The sequence below is a fragment of the Oncorhynchus mykiss genome, chromosome 1 (genome assembly GCF_057628025.1).
Source record: "Oncorhynchus mykiss isolate SJ-2025 chromosome 1, ASM5762802v1, whole genome shotgun sequence".
NCBI classification, from domain to species: domain Eukaryota; kingdom Metazoa; phylum Chordata; class Actinopteri; order Salmoniformes; family Salmonidae; genus Oncorhynchus; species Oncorhynchus mykiss.
Window position 1 is genome coordinate 41,075,526 of NC_143022.1, and position 19,239 is coordinate 41,094,764.

Consider the following 19,239-nt stretch of genomic DNA (forward strand, 5'->3'; position numbering starts at 1 on the left):
CGGAGCTGGACGGACTTGTGCTTTTTGGACTTGTGAATTTGGTCAGGTAGCCCAGAAAGTTACATACTGTTCATGTGCATTATTTCTGCTTCCCGTTAAGTTTGTTTATCTTTTTGTTATGTACACCAACTGAAAATACAATATTTTGGGTTATGCAAAGATATTTTACAGCGGTTTAGATGGTACAATAATTCTCTACACTATACTTATTTGTTTAATCACAAACTGAAATTAGGCAAACTACTAGAATTTTTGCAACCAAGAAATGTCAGTGATTTCTGCATAGTGCATCTGAGGTTAGGTTTAAAATCAGATTTTAGAAATAGGTGGGGTTTATGACTTTGGGGTGATAACTAGTGACGACCCACTGGTCCGAGTTCACTAGTTATCACAGCCACAAAGTAACAAACCCTGCCTGTTTCTACAATTTATCTTCTTAAAATCTTATTTTAAACATCATTAACCAAAATTCAAAAGGCACTCGCACATCTGAGCAATCTCTTTGCAGGTGCATGGCAACAGTTGAACAAGATGAAGGAAAAAGGAAACCGCACACTGCTCTTGGTAGGATCATTGATATTTAATAAGCTTACGTAAACACTAACCACACGCCTAAACTTAAATTAAGACCGAACACCAAATATTTGTTTCCATTCATTTTTACTATATAGCCCATTTAGGCTGTGGTAACTAGCGGAAACCCTGATCCGGGTACAAATTAACGTAAAGGCTCCGTAAACGTTGTATTGCGCGTACGTTTACAACGATGATCCAATGACACCGTTTGTAAGGATACTGTAATATTCATGTGTCAACATACTGACTTGTAATTGGATGCATTTTACCGCCGTATCATACTGCGCTATGATTGGGTAAAACCACCCAGGTGTTGAGGTCATCTTCGGTTGATCATGGTATGAGACATGCCAGTTATAGCTAATAAAGAGCTATGTTTAGAAATATCCGGTCGTACTGCATTTTATTATTTTGTACAAAGCGTGCAAGACAGTAACTATACTCTGCTAATGTATGTTAAAACCTCTTATGTATTGCAGTTTGTTTTAACTTTATTGTAGGTTATTGTTTAGCTGTCTGCTGTGATCTACATAATATATTAGAGTAGAGAGAAAAGCATTGGCTAACTGTTAGCCACAACACCAACAGCTGTGTCTAGCCAAAAAGTAAACTAAAAGCTAAGTTAGCCAACTAGCTAGCGTTTTATAAGAATGTGCACGTAAGGACAACCGCAGCATAGGATAGCAACCGTGTGGCTAGGCTAATTAATGCAGTGAAAGCACCTTCTGTTTACACTTTGTTTTGAGTTCACCTTCTAGGCAACTATGTTAACGTAGTTATGTGTTTCAGCACTGAAAGTCACCTGTGTGCTGTCCAATTGTCCCTAGCCTTTGGGACCATGGCTTATCCATTAAGGAGTGAAGTGGTCAGGCTGTATAAAGCATAACTTTGTCCCTTTCAATTTCTTCTTCGCGTGACCTTTTGTCTAAAGTATAACAGAACGTCCAGAAATCAAATGACCACTACTTTAAGATTAAGATAACTTTATTGGTAAATTGCACACAAGGTCCAATCATAATTTAACATCACCTTTTAACTGAACCCCTCAGAAAGACAAGCTCACATACAGACTGGGCGCCAGCTGTGTTGTGGGAGGTGGGGGCAAGTGCCTTGCTCAAGGGTACATTGTCAGGCATTTTCGGTTGCTAGCTCACTTCCTGACAGATCTTCAGTCGGACCTCGGATTTCAACTGGCAACCTTCCGGTTGCTGGCTCACCTCTCACCGCTAGGCTACCTGCCCTAACGCACATTTTTTTGTTTTTAAATATACATTTCTACCCCCTTCAATGGGTAATTGTCACTGTTCTACTCCTCCAACAGCTCCTCTACTTTGGATGGGAGTATCCCAAAGGTGCTGGCTACTTTAGGGATAGACTGAAGTCTGCATTTTCGAATAACAAAGATGTGAAAGACCCAGAGATGATCAAACAAATGATAGCCCGAGGGTAGTTTGTCATCAAGGAGTTGGAAGCACTTTACTACCTGAGGAAGTACAGAGCCATGAAAAAGCGGTACTATGAACCTGAGGAATGACTGGCCACACTTGACACCACTGCCTTGAAATGTGACAATAACAAAGTTATGGTGCCCTCTATGAAGATGTTTTATTAAGAAGGGTCTAAGAAGCCACCTGACGAGTCCATCAAACACCAGAACGATTGAAGGCCATATTAAAGTTCAATAGAAGCCATGACAGTGCATTCAGTGTACAACAGTATATGCGGTTTAATATGCTTTCCTTGTTCCAAGCATACTTGAAACAGTATACTGGCTTTTGTAGTCTTGTATTTTCCTTTTTATACAATATTTTACACAGATCAACTTTGCCAAAACCCCTATAAAACCACCTCAAATATTTATTTGAAACTATGCTGGAAAAATATTTTGGGGATCTGAAAAAAACATTCAATGTGGAATGAGAATACTAAAACATAGCAGCGATCCTGAGTTGCATAATTCAAGTAGAATAACTTCATGTTGGTGGAAAATTGAGGTTTTAATAAAAACTAAAAACATTTGAACTCTTATCTGGTGATTGAACGTTATTGTAGGATGTCGATCTTCAGGGTATAAAATTAAACTTAAGTCTTAAAGTCTTGTAAACACCTTAACACATGAGAGGTTGTCGCGTTGTACGTCCGGTGAGGTCCAGGTCATGTTCCGTGGTCACTCGGGCTCAGTTACCACTGCACTCGGATATGTCAATTCGGCAGATAGGGCACGTGGAGTTTTCCTGCCAACAGCAAACAACCAGGTGTATTTTTTTCTAATAGATTTCATGTTATCTTATAGTTTACCATTTACCTTGTACAAACTCAAGGTTCAATAGTTAATTTAATGACATTTTAAATGGTGAGAACACCAACTGTTGTGTAACTGCATTGTAACACAGTGCTGTCTAAATAGGTTGTGTTGGGGCCTGCTTATATTGCACCACAGAAAAAGTGTGTACCTTTAACCAGCGGTCGATGCATTGCATATGGTAGTTATGGAGGCATGGGAGCATCCTCAGCAGTTCCCCCTCTGTATAGTCTGAGAAACAGATCTGACACCTGTACACAGAGGAAAACATTATCACTGGAGAACACTAAGAGAATACACTAGTAGTAGTGTTGTCACTAAACCAGAATTTTGACTTCGATACTGTCTCATGAATGACATTTATGACAGCACAAGCTCACAGTTAGGTGAGGAAGAGATGTAACAGACGAAGGGGGACAGTATCTATAGACGTGACGGAGAGACGATTAAAGGTGCACTATGCAGATATCGTTCTGCCATTTCCTGGTTGCTAAAATTCAAATCATTCACCTAATTACAGTTTATATGACAAAGCAAACATAGTGTAGACAGTGTACCATCTAAACCGCTGTGAAATATACTGTATGTAATATATAGTGCCTTCGGAAAATATTCAGACCCCTTCACTTTTTGTTACGTTACAGCTTTATTCTAAAATGTATTAAATTGTTTTATTTCCTCATCAGTCTACACACAAGGCCACAGGAAGGACAAAAAGATCAAGGACATAAACCACCCGAGCCACATCCTGTTCACCCCGCTATCATACAGAAGGTGAGGTCAGTGCATCAAAGCTGGGACTGAGAGACTGAAACAGCTTCTATCGCAAGGCCATCAGACTGTTAAATGCACATCACTAGCCGGCTACCACCCGGTTACTCAATCCTGCACCATATATAAAACATCGCTGGCCACTTTAAAAATGGAACACGAGTCACTTTAATAAATGTTTACACACTGCTTTACTCATCTTATATGTATACTGTATTTTATTCCACTGTATTTTAGTCAATGCCACGCCAACATCGTCCTAATATTATATCTGCACAGCTATTTTCAGGTCTCTACAGAGATGTTCAAACAGGTTCAAGTCCAGCTCTGGCTAGGCCACTCAAGGACATTCAGAGACTTGTCCCGAAGCCACTCCTGCGTTGTCTTGGCTGTGTGCTTGGGATCGTTGTCCTGTTGGAAGGTGAACCATTTTACCCCAGGCTGAGGTCCTGAGCAGGTTTTCATCAAGGATCTCTGTACTTTGATCTGTTCATCTTTCCCTCAATCCTGACTAGTCTCCTAGTCCCTGCCGCTGAAAAACATCCCCACAGCATGATGCTGCCACCATGCTTCACCGTAGTGATGATGCCAGGTTTCCTCCAGATGTGATGCTTGGCATTCAGGCGTTCCAAGCGGGATGACGCTCCAAGCAGGCTGTCATGTACCTTTTACTGAGGAGTGGCTTCCTTCTGGGAACTCTACCATAAAGGCCTGATTGGTGGAGTGCTGCAGAGATGGTTTTCCTTTTGAAAGGTTCTCCCATCTCCACAGAGGAACTCTGGAGCTCTGTCAGAGTGACCATCAGGTTCTTGGTCACCTCCTTGACCAAGGCCTTTCTCCTCTGATTGGCCAGGTGGCCAGCTCTTGGAAGAGTCTTGATGGTTCCAGACTTCTTCCATTTAAGAATGATGGAGGCCACTGTGACCTTCAACGCTGCATAAATGTTTTGGTACCCTTCCCCAGATCGGTGCCTCGACACAATCCTGCCTCGGAGCTCAACGGATAATTCCTTCGACCTCATGGCTTGGTTTTTGCTCTGACATGCCCTGTCAACTGTGGGACCTTATATAGACAGGTGTGCGTCTTTCCAAATCATGTCCAATCAATTGTTTTTCGCACAGGTGGACTCCAATCAAGTTGTAGAAAAATCAAGGATGATCAATGGAAATAAGATGCACCTGAGCTCAATTTCGAGTCTCATGGCAAAGGGTCTGAATACTAAGGTATGTTTATTTTTAATACATTTGCAAACATTTCTAAAAATAAATATGTTTTTGCTTTGTCATTATGGGGTATTGTGTGTAGATGATGAGGATTTATTTAATACATTTTAGAATTAGGCTGTAAAGTAACAATGTGGAAAAAGTAAAGGGGTCTGAATACTTTCCAAATGCACTGTTTTGCATGTGTTATTGCAGTGGCAGACATGCTTGTTTCTAGCGCCACGTGACCATAAAATGTCATTTGTATTCCTATTAACTTCCAGGTTAGTGAGAGCAGCTTTATCGCAATACTAAGTCATACCCGCCAACTTACTGCCTGCTTGAACGGCAATAACTCAGATAAACATGAAATTACCCTGGGAATCGATGCAGAGCTCAGATGCACAAAAGCAATATAACATTCAAAATGGGTGAATCTTTAATTTCTGTGCAGCATGAGTGGGGAGCTAACATGTTAAAGCCCAGACTTCCAGTGCTCTAGCAAAAAGTGGATCAGGCAAAAGGCATGAACTTTGCACTTTTTGTTTATGTAGTAATGAAAAAGTACCGAAGTACATAGTGCTACACTAATCTGAAGCGTGCTGATATTCTGAGCAAGTAAATTGATGTATTTTTAATTAGAACTGGTGAACTGCACTTCGTCATCTTTATTGGAAACTATGATGAGTTTAATCAATGTGTCACTGCTTTGGCTGGAACAATATCCTGTGCTCAGACAGCCCCATCTTACATTATGGAAAAGGTACTCGTTTGTGACTTACTGTGTCTTTCCTGCACTATGTGCTGGGTCGTAGGTTTTCATAGGCAGCCTCTCAATCTCTCTTTCACTCAGGGTTTTCTTGGCCACAACAGCACCCTGGCCCTCCTCAAAGGCCAGTAGAGCCTGAGAGATCAAAACAGAGCATACACACATGAACCAAAACCCATATTATTAAGACAATGGGGTTACTAGGGATGCAAGAAATAAATCAATGCAAGAAAAATGCTGGAAAACCTATGTAAGCGTTTGACTGCAAAACAGAAGGTGTGATGCCTACATGGAGAGGACAGAAGCTTAGTTTGTTTCACAAATGGACCCAGGCAAGTTGTACCTCATAGTTGTCTCCCTGACTGTCATCAAAGAGGGAAGAGACCACATGACGGGGGTTTCTGCGACGAGGAGCGCGAGATCGGCCTCTTCCTCTGCGCCTTCCCATCAACTCTGAATGATTCAACACACACTTAACACACATACACACCACAGCAACAAAACCATTTTCAAACTAAGTAGTGCATCAAGCATACCAGTAAATTTCACACTACTGTGGTTGTTGTTCAGTAACATACCTTCCTCTAATCCCGCGACGAGAGGCGAAAAAGCTGCGTAGTTCACTGCTGAGGGCCAGGGCGACATCCAGTTCATCCCTAAATGAGGATCATACTGGAGGGGGACAGAACAATAATCAGACCAGTTCACACAGCAGCGCAATTCAAAATAATAACAGTGGAATCCCCATTCAGTGTCACATTGAGTGTATACGTGCTTTTGGACATAATACTCACCGGGTAGTTGTGGTGGGGTCTGTTGGGCGCCATGGCTTCCTGCTGTCTCCTTTGTTCCTGCTGCAGTTGCTCCTCTCGGTCAAACCGTTCCTAGAGAGAGAAAAAAATCCATCACACAGGCTAATCAGGAGACTGAAGGTTTTATGTGAAAGTCATTCATTCAGTTCCAATCCTGAATGTACTGATTAAGATTGAATTAGCCTGAAGTAGAAAACCCAACAGTGTGTTGTCGACCAGTGTTGACTTAAAGCAAGCTTGTTTTAAAAAGATAAGTGGTACCCTTTGAGTTATCCCTACCTGAAGACTGCGCGCAAATGCCTCATCTTCCTTCAACTGCACTGCGCGAACCACAGCCTCTACAATGACATCATCATCGTTGTCACTGATGACCACCTCGTCATATTTGGGCGACATTGCTTCGGCTGTTGAGATAAGAGTAGTCAGAGGGTCCAGAGACACACCAAGGATAAGCTTATGGTTCTGCTGTTGTCTGTGAATTCTGTTCGAGTCAGGTTGGTCAATGTGTAGTGAGTCACTTAAAAGTGACCTAGAATCTACTCTGCATTCAATTTTTAATTAGGTCTACATAGTCTATATCGGGCCTGTAACATTTCAAAGTAGCGTTCTGTCAAAGAGCTAAACTTATTTTCGCCTTAGTATGTGTGTCATCTTCTTACCTGTAGAGAAAGGAACCTCCCAGCCAGCAACATGACTCTCTTTCTCTGTGCCTGGCAGGAATGACACAGAGTCTGTGGTGAGGTTTGTTGGGGCTCGGGCAAATGTGGAGGCGGACTTGGTAGAGGCTGCTCTTTTACAGGTCCTCTTCCGGCCTCTGTTGTAACTAGGGAGCCCAGGTTCCACTGTGGATTCTGCCACAGGAGTCTGAGACGATGTGTTTCTGCAAAATCCTTCCCCGGCTGTTACTTCCTGCGAGGCAGGGGGCGCACCAAGGGAGGATGAGGGTGGTGATGATGAATAAGAACATGGCATAGAGGAAGGGAGAGGAGGTTCCAGCCAGGTCACCAGAGAAGAGTCTGTTATGAGAGATGAAGCAGCAACAAAACCACTGGTTGCCCACGAGGTGCCCGGTTTGGCTTCACCTCTCATGCTGGTGGCTGGCATGGACAGCTTTTTGCGTTTTGACATCTGATGAGAGGTGGGGGTCATGATGAGCGATTTTTCCTCTCGACTGGGAGGTGGGCTGAGAGAAACCTGCAAAAAAAGGGCAAGGTCAGGCTGTGGCGACATTCAGCGACTCAACTTTACATTTCTGTTGCAAGACTTGAGATGTCACACTTGGATTTTATAGTAAATTGTTGCCTTCAGAATGTATTCAACTTACCGATCCAAAGTTTTCAAACCTATTGTACCGCCGCCTCCGTCTGAGGTACTGAGGGCTTCACAAGCAGAATGAGAACATTTTGAGGAATATAGCTCTACACATTAGTCTTGCTTTGTAAGGTACACTGACAGAAACAGGATCTTTATTGCACCGATGGTAGTAAGTGTTCCTAGTAAATACAGGACCGTAATATGCAAAGCAGCAGTGTACCTGGGCGTCTCAAGGATGACGACAGGGGGCTCGTTGAGGGTGCCAAATTCACTGAGATCACCAAAGAGCAGGTCTTGCTCATCCAGTAGGCATGCCTGATTCAGGGGTTCCGTGGTGTCTAGTTCCTCAAAGTCCTGAAGTGGACTGCTGGGCTCCAAGTTCTCCAGTGTTCTGTCCATGTCTACGAAGATGGAGCTACTAGCTTGTGTATGGTCCATACACTGTCAAAGCTGCAATGTGCAAACCAACACACATTCACACCATTTTATGTAGTAAATGACAAAGTTAGAGCAGTCTACTTTTTCAAAATCAAGCAGTCTTAATGAGGTTTGCTACTGTATATTTTTAATCCTAAATTACATAAGGTGCCCCTGGAGAAGTTACTAGCTGAGTAGTCCAGTTAATCACTTAATTGGTATATACAGCCTGAAACTAATGACTGCAAAATTGTGTAATTGTTCCTTACAGGCCAGAATATTGAAGAAAAAAAATGACATTTAAAAACTTACTCTACCGATTGTCTGTGCAGTTTGTACTTCAGCTGCTCAGATGAGACAAAATAGTCACAGGAAAGTATTGTTAGGTATATGGTTTGGTTCTGCACCTAGGTTAAAAAAAAATGTATACTGGATATTTGGTTCCATCGTCAATCGCTATTGAACCAAGTAAGCCATGACAATTGAATATTCTGAATTAGGGGAGAGAGGAGAACAATCCACACCTTTTTGTTGGAATTGTTTTGGGAAGACAGAAAATTAAACAAAATTGAATTAAAATGAAAAAATGAAATTCACACAAAAAGGTGTTGATTGTTCTCCATCCCCCTGGTTTAGAATATACCATTTTCATGACCATTGCATGCTTGGTTCAATAGCTATCGAAGAGAGAAAAAAATAATGGTTCTCTAAAAAGTTGGGTAAACAATATTTTCCTTTGGATATCTTGTCTCAAATTTTAAGCAGCTGAAGGACAAACCACATAGACAACAGGTATAGTTCATTTAAATGTAATTTGAGTCAACATTCTGGCTTGTAAGGAACATTTACACAATTTTGCAGGCATTAGCTTCAAGCTACATTTCCTTTAGAAAGTATTTACACCCTCTACTTTTTCCACATTTTATTTTTTGAGATTTTATTTTTGAGATTTTATAAACAATACAAAACATACACACGACTACATCCTAGAAAACATCACACCTGCCCAGACCCACTAGCCCCCATCCATATCTCCATATCAATTTCTACCACATGGCCTGAAACCGCACGGTTGTATGTCTCCATCGCCAAGATAATAAAGCTTTTGATCTTTCCATTGCGTGAACGACGGAGGGTTGGCTGATTTCCAGTTTGAGAATACTTTAAAAAATATATATATATATAATTGATGAGAAGAGTATAGTTCAACCCGTCGGGTAACTCACTGCAACCTCCTATGTCATGCCTTAAAATATACAAACAGACACATTAAAAACAAACTTATATTGTAAAAAAAAAAATGTTTTACATTCCCAGAAGGCATGAATTATTACTTAAAGGCTAAATTTTAAATAGATTAAATTGAGATTATGTCACTGGCCTAGACACACAATAACCCATAATGTCAAAGTGGAATTATGTTTTTAGAAACAGTACCAAAATTATTATTTTTTTAAATGAAAAGCTGAAATGGCTTGAGTCTAAGTATTCAACACCTTTGTTATGGCAAGCCTAAATAAGTTTGAGTAAACATTTGCTTAACAAGTCACATAAGATGCAATGATAGTGTTAAAAACCTCTACAGGATTGGTGTCCTCCCCCGCGGGACGGTTGAGCTAACGTGCACTAATGTGATTAGCATGACTTAAGTGACAAGAACATTTCCCAGGACATAGACATGTCTTATATGGGCAGAAAGCTTAAATTCTTGTTAATCTAACTGCACTGTACAATTTAGAGTAGTTATTACAGTGAAAGATTACCATGCTATTGTTTGAGGAGAGTGCACAGTTATGTCCTTGTATCTATAAAACAATTAGGCACATTTGGGCAGACTTGATACAACATTTTGAACAGTAATGCAATGGTTCATTGGAGCAGTCTAAAAACTTTGCACATACACTGCTGCCATCTAGTGGCCAAAATCTAAATTGTGCCAAGATTCCTAAGTCATATCACATGGCCTTTCTCTTGCATTTCAAAGATGAAAAAAATAAAACGCATGTTTTTTCTTTGAATTATCTTTTACCCGATATAATGTGTTATTCTCCTACATTCATTTCACATTTCCAAACACTTCAAAGTGTTTCCTTTCAAATGGTATCAAGAATATGCATATCCTTGCTAGCTTTGGGTATGTCATTTTAGGCGAAAATTGAAAAAGGGTCCGGTCCTTAAGAAGTTTTTAACAATAAGAAGTTTTTAACTATATATATATATATATATATATATATATATATATATATATTATATACACACACACAGTTGAAGTCGTAAGTTTACATACACTTAGGTTGGAGTCATTAAAACTCTTTCAACCACTTCACAAATTTCTTCACAAAATATAGTTTTGGCAAGTCGGTTAGGACATCTACTTTGTGCATGACACAAGTCATTGTTTACAGACAGATTATTTCAATTATAACTCACAGTATCACAATTCCAGTGGGTCAGAAGTTTACATACACCAAGTTGACTGCCTTTAAACAGCTTGGAAATTTCCAGAAAATGGTGTCATGGCTTTAGAAGCGTCTGATAGGCTAATTGACATCATTTGAGTCAATTGGAGGTGTACCTGTGGATGTATTTCAAGGCATACCTTCAAACTCAGTGCCTCTTTGCTTGACATCATGGGAAAAGCAAAAGAAATCAGCCAAGACCTGAGAAAAACATTGTAGACCTCCACAAGTCTGTTTCATCCCTGGGAGAAATTTCCAAACACCTGAAGGTACCACGTTCACCTGTACAAACAATAGTACGCAAGTATAAACACCATGGGACCACGCAGCTATCAGACCGCTCAGGAAAAATGTGTTCTGTCTCCTAGAGATTAACATACTTTGGTGCGAAAAGTGCAAATCAATCCCAGAACAGCAGCAAAGGACCTTGTGAAGATGCTGGACGAAACAGGTACAAAAGTATCTATATCCACAGTAAAACAAGTCCAATATCGACATAACCTGAAAGGCCTCTCAGCAAGGAAGAAGCCACTGCTCCAAAACCACCATAAAAAAGCCAGACTACGGTTTGCAACTGCATGGGGACAAAGATCGTACTTTTTGGAGAAATGTCCTCTGGTCTGATGAAACAAAAATAACTGTTGGTCATAATGACCATCGTTATGTTTGGAGGAATAAGGGGGAGGCCTGCAAGCCGAAGAACACCAGCCCAACCGTGAAGCACAGGGGTGGCAGAATCATGTTGTGGGGGTCTTTGCTGCAGGAGGGACTGGTGCACTTCACAAAATAGATTACACCATTAGGTCGGAAAAGTATATGCATATATTGAAGCAACATCTCAAGACATTAGTCAGGAAGTTAAAGCTTGGTCACAAATGGGTCTTCCAAATGGACAATGACACCAAGCATACTTCCAAAGTTGTGGCAAAATGGCTTAAGGACAACAGAGTCAAGGTATTGGAGTGGCTATCACAAAGCCCTGACGTCAATCCTATAGAACATTTGTGGGCAGAACTGAAAAAGTGTGTACGAGCAAGGAGGCCTACAAACCTTACTTGGTTACACCAGCTCTGTAAGGAGGCATGGGCCAAAATTCACCCAACTTATTGGGGGAAGCTTGTGGAAGGCTACCCGAAACGTTTGACCCAAGTTAAAAAATTTAAAGACAACGCTACCAAATACTAATTGAGTGTATGTAATCTTCTGACCTGGGAATGTGATGAAAGAAATAAAAGCTGAAATAAATCCCTTTCTCTAATATTATACTGACATTTTCACATTCTTAAAATAAAGTGGTGATCGTAACGACCTAAGACAGGGAATTTTTACTAGGATTAAATGTCAGGAATTGTGAAAAACGATGAATTTGGCTAAAGTGTATGTAAATTTCCGATTTCAACTGTGTGTGTGTATGTATACACATACACACATATAGTATGGGAAAACTGATTCCTCATGAAACCCAGACAACAACAAAAATACCATGATTTTTGGAGGAAGGATTGTTGACATTTGAATCTAAAAGCATAATTGAGAAATAATGAATCTAAGTTGACATACTTATGACATTTTGGCCTTCCTACAGCCACCTTTAAGACTCCATAATGTTTCATCTGTAGATGCTTTACCACTTGCTCTGTAATATGAGTAGTATTTTTATTTCAATAAAAATTTAAATAAATGAATATTGAAAAATTTTAACAAAAAAAATGTTGGATTTGGCTATTTTTGTTTTATACATTTTTGAATATGATATACTCTACAAGCATATTCAAGTCCTAGAGTGGATCTATGCTAGATTTAAAGTTATGGCCCAATTTGTGGAGAGAAAATGGAATCTAGGCAATGTAACCAATCATAGCCTTCCTTTTACTTGTATCACTGCACATCCTGCAAATGGGTTACCACATTCATTGTTGGTAATGCTGACAAATTGGATCATAACTCTAAAAGTAGCAGACAGCCAACTCTGGAACATTGATATGTCCATTTAATATATTATGTTCAACAATACATTGAAACATTTGCCAAATCAAATTGTGTGTTTTCAATATTCATGTTTTATATTCTTCAATATTCATAAATGAACGTAAAAAAAAGTTACTGAAATCTAAATACTACACATTACAGAGCAAGCGGTAAAGCTTCATATGACACCAATGTTTGCTGTGTAGCACCTACAGATTAAACAATATGATGTGTTAAAGGAGGCCTGGGTAAGGCCAAAATGGAATAAATATGCCAACTTTGAGAAATTATGCTTTCAGATAAAAATGTTAAATATACACTTCCTTCAGAAAGTATTCACACCCCTCGACTTTTTCCACATTTTGTTGTTACAGCCTGAATTAAAAAAGTATTAAATCAAGATTTTTTGTTGTCACTGGCCTACTCCAGAATGTCAAAGTGGATTATGATTTTCTCTCTATTTTTTACAAATTAATTAAAAATGAAAAGCTGAAATGTCTTCAGTCAATAAGTATCCCCTTTGTTAGGGCAAGCCTAAATAAGTTAATGAGTAAAAATGTCCTTAACAAATGACATAAGTTGCATGGACACACTGTGCACAGATCATTGTATGTGTGGGGTACAGAGATGAGGTAGTCATTCAAAAATCATATTAATTTAATGACTTAATTTAATGACTACCTCATCTCTGTACCCCACACATGTAAGATCCCTCAATCGAGCAGTGAATTTCAAACACAAAGACGGTTTTGTGATGGTTTTGAAATGCCTCGCAAAGGGCACCTATTGGTAGATGGGTAAAAAAAAAGCAGACATTGAATATCCCTTTGAGCATGGTGAAGTTAATTATAGATCAATATTGTAGTTATTCTACAATACTAACCTAAATGACAATGTTAAAAGGAAGCCTGTACAGAAAAACATGTATCCTGTTTGCAATAAGGCACTAAAGTAAAACTGAAAAAATGTGGCAAAGAAATGAACTTTATGTCCTGAATACAAAGTGTTACGTTTTGGGCAAATCCACCACAACACATCACGGAGTACCACCCTTCATATTTTCCAGCATGGTGGTGGCTTCATCATGTTATGTGTGTGCTTGTCATCTGCAAGGACTAGGGAGTTTTTTTAGGATAAAAAATAAACAGAATAGAACTAAGCACAGGCAAAATCCTAGAGGAAAACCTGGTTCAGTCTGCATTCCAACAGACGCTGGGAGACAAATCCACCTTTCAGCAGGACAATAACCTAAAAACACAAGGCCAAATATACACTGGAGTTGCTTAGAAAAGGTGTGCAAAGCTTAGACTTAGCCAGAAAAATTCACAGCTGTAAACACTGCCAAAGGTGATTCTAACATGTATTGACTAAGGGGGTTGAATACTTATCTAATCAAGATATATTACTGTTTTATTTATTTTTTTTATATACAAATGCCAGAATTTTTCTTCCACTTTGACATTGCAGAGTACTTTGTGTAGAACATTGGACAAAAACATGACATTTAAATATATTTTAATCCCACCTTGTAACACATTTTGAGAAACTCTAGGGGCGTGAATACTTTAAAGTCACCGTACTGTATATACCAATTAATTGTGTATTACAGCCTGATTAAATCAGATTACTAGCTAGGCAGCTAGATTAAAAGATAACTAGGTTAGATAACTACCTGTATTTGACCAAGGAATTAGAATAGTTCTATAGGATCCCCATTTATTTGACTCTGAAATTACTATTTTGACGGCATAAGGATATGACTCATTCGCTTCATGATTGAAATATTGTGGGAACGTAACGTCTTAACGTTACATAAACATATCAATGAGTAGCTAGATATTCCCTATGAGTTGTGAACCTGTAAACATTAGCTAATTTACTGGCAAATATGTACTGCACTCTGTTGGTATGCGTTGGCTAGCTAACTGTGCCTGTGGCTACCCGGTGGTATGCTAGCTAACTGTGCCTGTGGCTACCCGGTGGTATGCTAGCTAACGACTGTTGACTGATCTAATATAAATACAACAAAACTAATACCTTCACATAGATCACACCTGACTTCGTGATTACGATTCAATTGGTCCTTGTTCTCGAGAGCCCTCTTGTTAATCCATCTCACAAAATACAACGACTAAACATTCCAGCCAGCTAGTTAACCAGCTACTAATTTCCTTTCTCTTCCAGCGCCAAAACCACAACATTCTGTTTTATTTCCGTTTGTGACGTGTCATGTTCTGTGTTCACTTCCGACATCACTTCATAAAAAAGTAACCATCAGAAGTGGTTTTGAAGAGACCATAATATCAAAGATAATGACAACTCTGTGGTAATATGAAAACTGTGGTTAAATTCTCCCGTACTTAATATGTCAATTCAAATACCAGTAACCGCCATCACTTGCAAATACGATGTTCATTTATTTAATTAATAATTGTGTATTTACATTATCACTAACGCCATTATCAAGGTACATCAATTAATATTAAAAATCAATTAACCCAACTTATCAGGACCAATACTGAGTATTGGAATAATGAGCACACAAGAAAAAAAACAGACAACCACATATCCATAACTTATATATATATATACACACACACACACACACACACTATACACTCAAAAACGAGTCCACCTAGCTAGATATACTAGGAATAGAAAAGGGGAATTGATAAGAACTAAATGGAAGCTAATGTAAAACTTCAGACTCAGGGACAGCAATAAAAAAGTCCATCTTTAGGATGTCCCCTGCAACAAGGCAAACCACTCAGTTAAGGGCCTGGTTTCCTGATAGCCATGGAACTTGGTTTAAGAGTGTTTTAATGATGCCTCATTCTTACAACGGCCAAAGATGTAACGTCCGTTTCTCAAAACAACATGCAGAATGAACATTCACTAAACGCGTTGTTAGACCATGTGTTGACACTGATAGGATCGAAACAAAAGCAGCGCTCCTCTCAAATCAACTTTCTCCTTTCAAATTATATTCCAAAATCCTGATGATGCATCAGCTCCTAGAAAGATATTACCACCTATGGTTGGCTGCAAATATTGAGGCAACTTATAATGCTTACCCAATAATGCACAAAATCACATTGAGCACATCATTGCGCACATGTTGTTACACATCAAAATATATTGAGGCAAAAATTACAGATACAGACAATAATTGGCAAAATAGAATTAAATTGATTGAACATGACATTGATTTCAATTAGGTTGAAATATATAGACCCATGTAGCCTATTTATCTTTTAATGCAGTTATCTCGGTTTTAATTTGAAGCATATTTTTATCCTTCACTTACTTGCTTGTAATAATTGCAAAGACTTTAGCAACTTTGTATTTGTAGTCAACTTTGTTCTGAAGTTATCGGCAGTCATAATCAGAGAGATGAACATCTTGATTCTATGTTTAGCAGAGATCTTCTGTAAATAAAGTGACACAGAAGGTCAAAAACATAACGATGCACTTAACTGTTCTACGAGTGGTGAGGCAGTCGGTAAATAATGAGCGTGTTCAAGTGCAACTTTAGTAACGATGGTTTTGGGAAACAGCTCAGAGATTTAACAATGCTCCTACGAAGATTATAACAATGAATTTAGCATAAATATGCGGCGGGAAGTCACATTTATTTGCATGGTGTTAGGCTGAGGTTACTGTCCACTCTTGAGAGACTCCACCAGCCTAAGGAATAAGCAGAAACAGAAAAATTATTCAGTTTTGTTGTTGTATATTGAATGACTCCTCAGCTTGTCACTCATATTCTTTGTTCCTAATGCAAACCATGTTATTAATTTAATGATAATTTAAAACTGTCATCATCTTAACAGCTGAAAGACACACACACACACACACACACACACACACACATAAAAACTGCCTTATCCTTAACTAAACAGCCTCATTAATTTGGTTCCAATTCCATTACCATTCCATGGCCTCATCCAACCCTGTTCCCTTGGTGGCGGAGGTCTTGAAGATCTGCCACTTTCTGTCTTTGAGTGCTGGCAGGCCCAGGGAATTGGCGACCTCAGTGGGAGTCATGGCCTGCTCCATGTCTTGCTTGTTGGCAAACACCACCAGTATAGCCTTCTTCAGCTCCTCCTCCTGCAGAGAGAATGCAGACAGAGCCCTCTATATCTGGAAACCTAGTCTGTGACTGCACATGCTGTTTAGCTCACAATTCCATCAAAATATAGCAAGTACATGGATAAAAAGAGCTAATGAGAGCCATGGGACCAGTAAACATATTCAACTATGGAAGGCTTTTATACAAGCTACTAAAGCCACATTACTCATACCTCAAGCATAGCCACCAGTTCAGACTTGGAGATTCCCATCCTGTCCCTGTCACTGCTGTCCACTACATAGATAACAGCATCAGTGTTAGAGTAGTAGCAGCGCCAGTAAGGCCTGAAACAGAGAGAGATGCAAGAAGAACATTTGGGTAACCAATACATTTGTTGGTTGACTCTTGACAAACTGACTGCTGATGGTTGCAATATTCAGATATGTGTGAGACATATGCTACAATAAATAAGTTGAAGTCAGGAATGTCTCAATACCTAATACTGGTCTGCCCTCCAAGATCCCACACCTGGAACTTCAGATTCTTGTATGTCACCGTTTCCACGTTGAAACCAATGGCTGAAAAAGAAGAGAATGGTAAGTCAACTAATTTCTAGTATTGTAAGTTAATCGTAACTGTTTGCATGTCATTCTCTGCATGAGCCATTCCGATGACCAATTTATCTGTTGCAAGACATACCATCGTATGGGCATGCAGGAGTTAGGCCATCAGTGTGAGTGTTCCTCAGCACTGAGAATAAGTTATTTTCACTCACTGGGAATAGTGGTGACGACCTCCCCAACTTGAAGTCTGTAAAGGATTGTGGTTTTCCCAGCTCCATCCAACCCCAGGATCAGTATCCTCATTTCCCTGGTGCCAAACAGGCCAGAAAAAAGACTGGAGAAGAACCCACCTAGATTTAACAAGGCAGGAGGGATAAAGAAGATTAAAGTGGTAATACTTTACTCATAACATTTGTCAAACTATACAGATAACTTCAAAGGACAAACATTAATGTCAACTGTCAGGTCTGCTAAATGCATCACATTGTGAAAGGAATTCTACTAAAGACATAAAAGCACGGTCTGGTACGCATTCACTTTCACGTGTCAGAAAGTTATTATTTTCTTGAATATGTAATATGAGATGCCTGCAGAGCAGGCAGATAGCTGGGTGTTTCCCATTGATATTTTAAGTAGAAATTGTACACCATTATCGGCGTGCCATTTAATATAGACCACATGGAAAATTCTCTAAATCATTTTATATGAATAAAGACTTGCTAAAGTGGCAAGAATCTGCCTTTTAACATTCCCCTCGTCATGTTTTTCAGACTCCTAGGAAGATCACGTAACCCCAGCCTTTCACCATCATTGCAAAGCCCTAGTTATGTTGTTGCCATTTTCTTTTGTGGTGGAAAACAGAGCCCGTCGAGCATCACGTTAACCCTGTTGTCCATATACAGATTGGCAAAAAATGTTAACAGTTTCAATTTGTGTGAAGCTTGCATTCAATTGCCCCTCCATGTTGCACACAAGCTTACATGAAAACCTCAACCCTGTTGTGGTCAACCCTGTTACTTCAAAGGCACTTTTAGATTATTATTTTTTTTTACATTTGCAAGTAAAAGAAAAAAGACCAAATGCCAATAAAGTGCCTTTAAAGTAAAAGGGTTGAGGTTTTCATCTTAAATCACACATAAATCCCCTCCTGACAGGGGGAATATACCGTGTTGTGTGCAACAGGGAGGGGCAATTGAATGCAAGCTTCAGCAGATTGAAATTGTTAAAACATTTCTATTCAATCTATCTATGGGCAAGAGGGTTAACGTGTTGCTCGACTGCTCAGTTTTTCACCCAAAAAACAAACAGAATATGGCAACAAAATAACTAGGGCTTTGCAATGATGGTTAAATTTTAGGAAAGGTTGGGGTTAAGTGGGTTCAAATATTCCTATAAATCTGAAAACATTTTTCCCATCTTAAAACCCTTGAAATGGGAAAACATGTTTTTTTTATGAAGTTGAAAATGTGCTCTTTATGACAGAATGTTAGGTGAAATTAATAGTTTTCTTGGACACTACCCAAAATGTACTCTACTAGTGGAACGACCCAGCTAGTAGAGCAACATATCGTCATCTGTATTTTAGACATTGACTGGATAGCAAACGTTCGTCTGGCATACCTCAAAGAATAACCAAATAATCATAATTTATTCATAGGAAATCGTACATTTACCATAACAGCCTACCTAGCTAGCTAATGCTAACACTAAGGCATACAACCAAATATTAAGATAAAACGTTGGCAGATGATGGTCAGACATTAATCAGTGGCTAAACATTGATTTTATGTAAAATTTTTGTCGATAACTCTAAAAGCAAACTGTAAAGTAGCAACGAATCTTACCCATTTTTGACTAATAACAGTCCCTGCTATCAATCAGTATGCAAAGCTTTTTGTAGGAAAATATTTATTGTACATTGAGTGGCGTCTCTTCTTCTTTCTTTTGGGTTTGTTTACATTGACAGCGCCGTTATCAGGACATTATCGCCACCTATTTTCAGGGATGTACTGGT

The 19,239-nt window shown here is 39.3% G+C and overlaps 2 protein-coding genes across 4 annotated transcripts; both read right to left on the minus strand.

Annotated features, from left to right (window-relative positions):
* Nucleotides 1-1,542: 1,542 nt before the first annotated feature.
* On the minus strand, nucleotides 1,543-14,819 carry si:ch211-59o9.10 (uncharacterized). Of its 3 annotated transcripts, none has more exons than XR_016494968.1 (11): nucleotides 14,628-14,811; nucleotides 7,967-8,196; nucleotides 7,757-7,811; nucleotides 7,092-7,626; nucleotides 6,712-6,836; nucleotides 6,415-6,504; nucleotides 6,199-6,292; nucleotides 5,964-6,092; nucleotides 5,634-5,755; nucleotides 3,030-3,129; nucleotides 1,543-2,810 (listed from the first exon to the last, which is right to left on the minus strand). XR_016494968.1 is itself a non-coding variant. In XM_021600938.3 (11 exons), the coding sequence occupies exons 2-11, from the start codon at nucleotides 8,182-8,184 to the stop codon at nucleotides 2,754-2,756; spliced, it is 1,506 nt and encodes a 501-aa protein (XP_021456613.3). In that variant the 5' UTR covers nucleotides 8,185-8,196; nucleotides 14,645-14,819; the 3' UTR covers nucleotides 1,543-2,753. The 3 variants fall into 3 exon arrangements, 2 of the variants coding, with proteins under 2 accessions (XP_021456613.3, XP_021456603.3); XM_021600938.3 differs by having other exon boundaries at nucleotides 5,964-6,073; nucleotides 14,645-14,819; XM_021600928.3 differs by having other exon boundaries at nucleotides 5,964-6,073; nucleotides 14,628-14,819.
* A 164-nt stretch (nucleotides 14,820-14,983) lies between these two features.
* LOC110522511 (ADP-ribosylation factor-like protein 1) lies at nucleotides 14,984-19,239 on the minus strand. The gene is made up of 6 exons (XM_021600958.3): nucleotides 19,070-19,239; nucleotides 17,438-17,575; nucleotides 17,159-17,240; nucleotides 16,895-17,006; nucleotides 16,522-16,700; nucleotides 14,984-16,277 (listed from the first exon to the last, which is right to left on the minus strand). Exons 1-6 carry the CDS (start codon nucleotides 19,071-19,073, stop codon nucleotides 16,247-16,249), a joined length of 546 nt encoding a protein of 181 aa, XP_021456633.1. The 5' UTR covers nucleotides 19,074-19,239; the 3' UTR covers nucleotides 14,984-16,246.

Bases quoted from the DNA above. Each gene is read 5' to 3' on its own strand.
- si:ch211-59o9.10 (XM_021600938.3), bottom strand. From the start codon at position 8,184: ATGGACCATACACAAGCTAGTAGCTCCATCTTCGTAGACATGGACAGA. The intron at 6,837-7,091 runs GTAAGAAGATGA...TTATCTCAACAG, and splicing joins GGAGGTTCCTTTCTCTACAG to CCGAAGCAATGTCGCCCAAA. The intron at 3,130-5,633 runs GTAAGTCACAAA...CTCTGTGTACAG, and splicing joins CATAGTGCAGGAAAGACACA to GTGTCAGATCTGTTTCTCAG.
- LOC110522511 (XM_021600958.3), bottom strand. The intron at 17,241-17,437 runs GTGAGTGAAAAT...CTTCTTTTTCAG, and splicing joins GGTCGTCACCACTATTCCCA to CCATTGGTTTCAACGTGGAA. The intron at 16,278-16,521 runs GTAATGGAATTG...CTTATTCCTTAG, and splicing joins TTGGATGAGGCCATGGAATG to GCTGGTGGAGTCTCTCAAGA.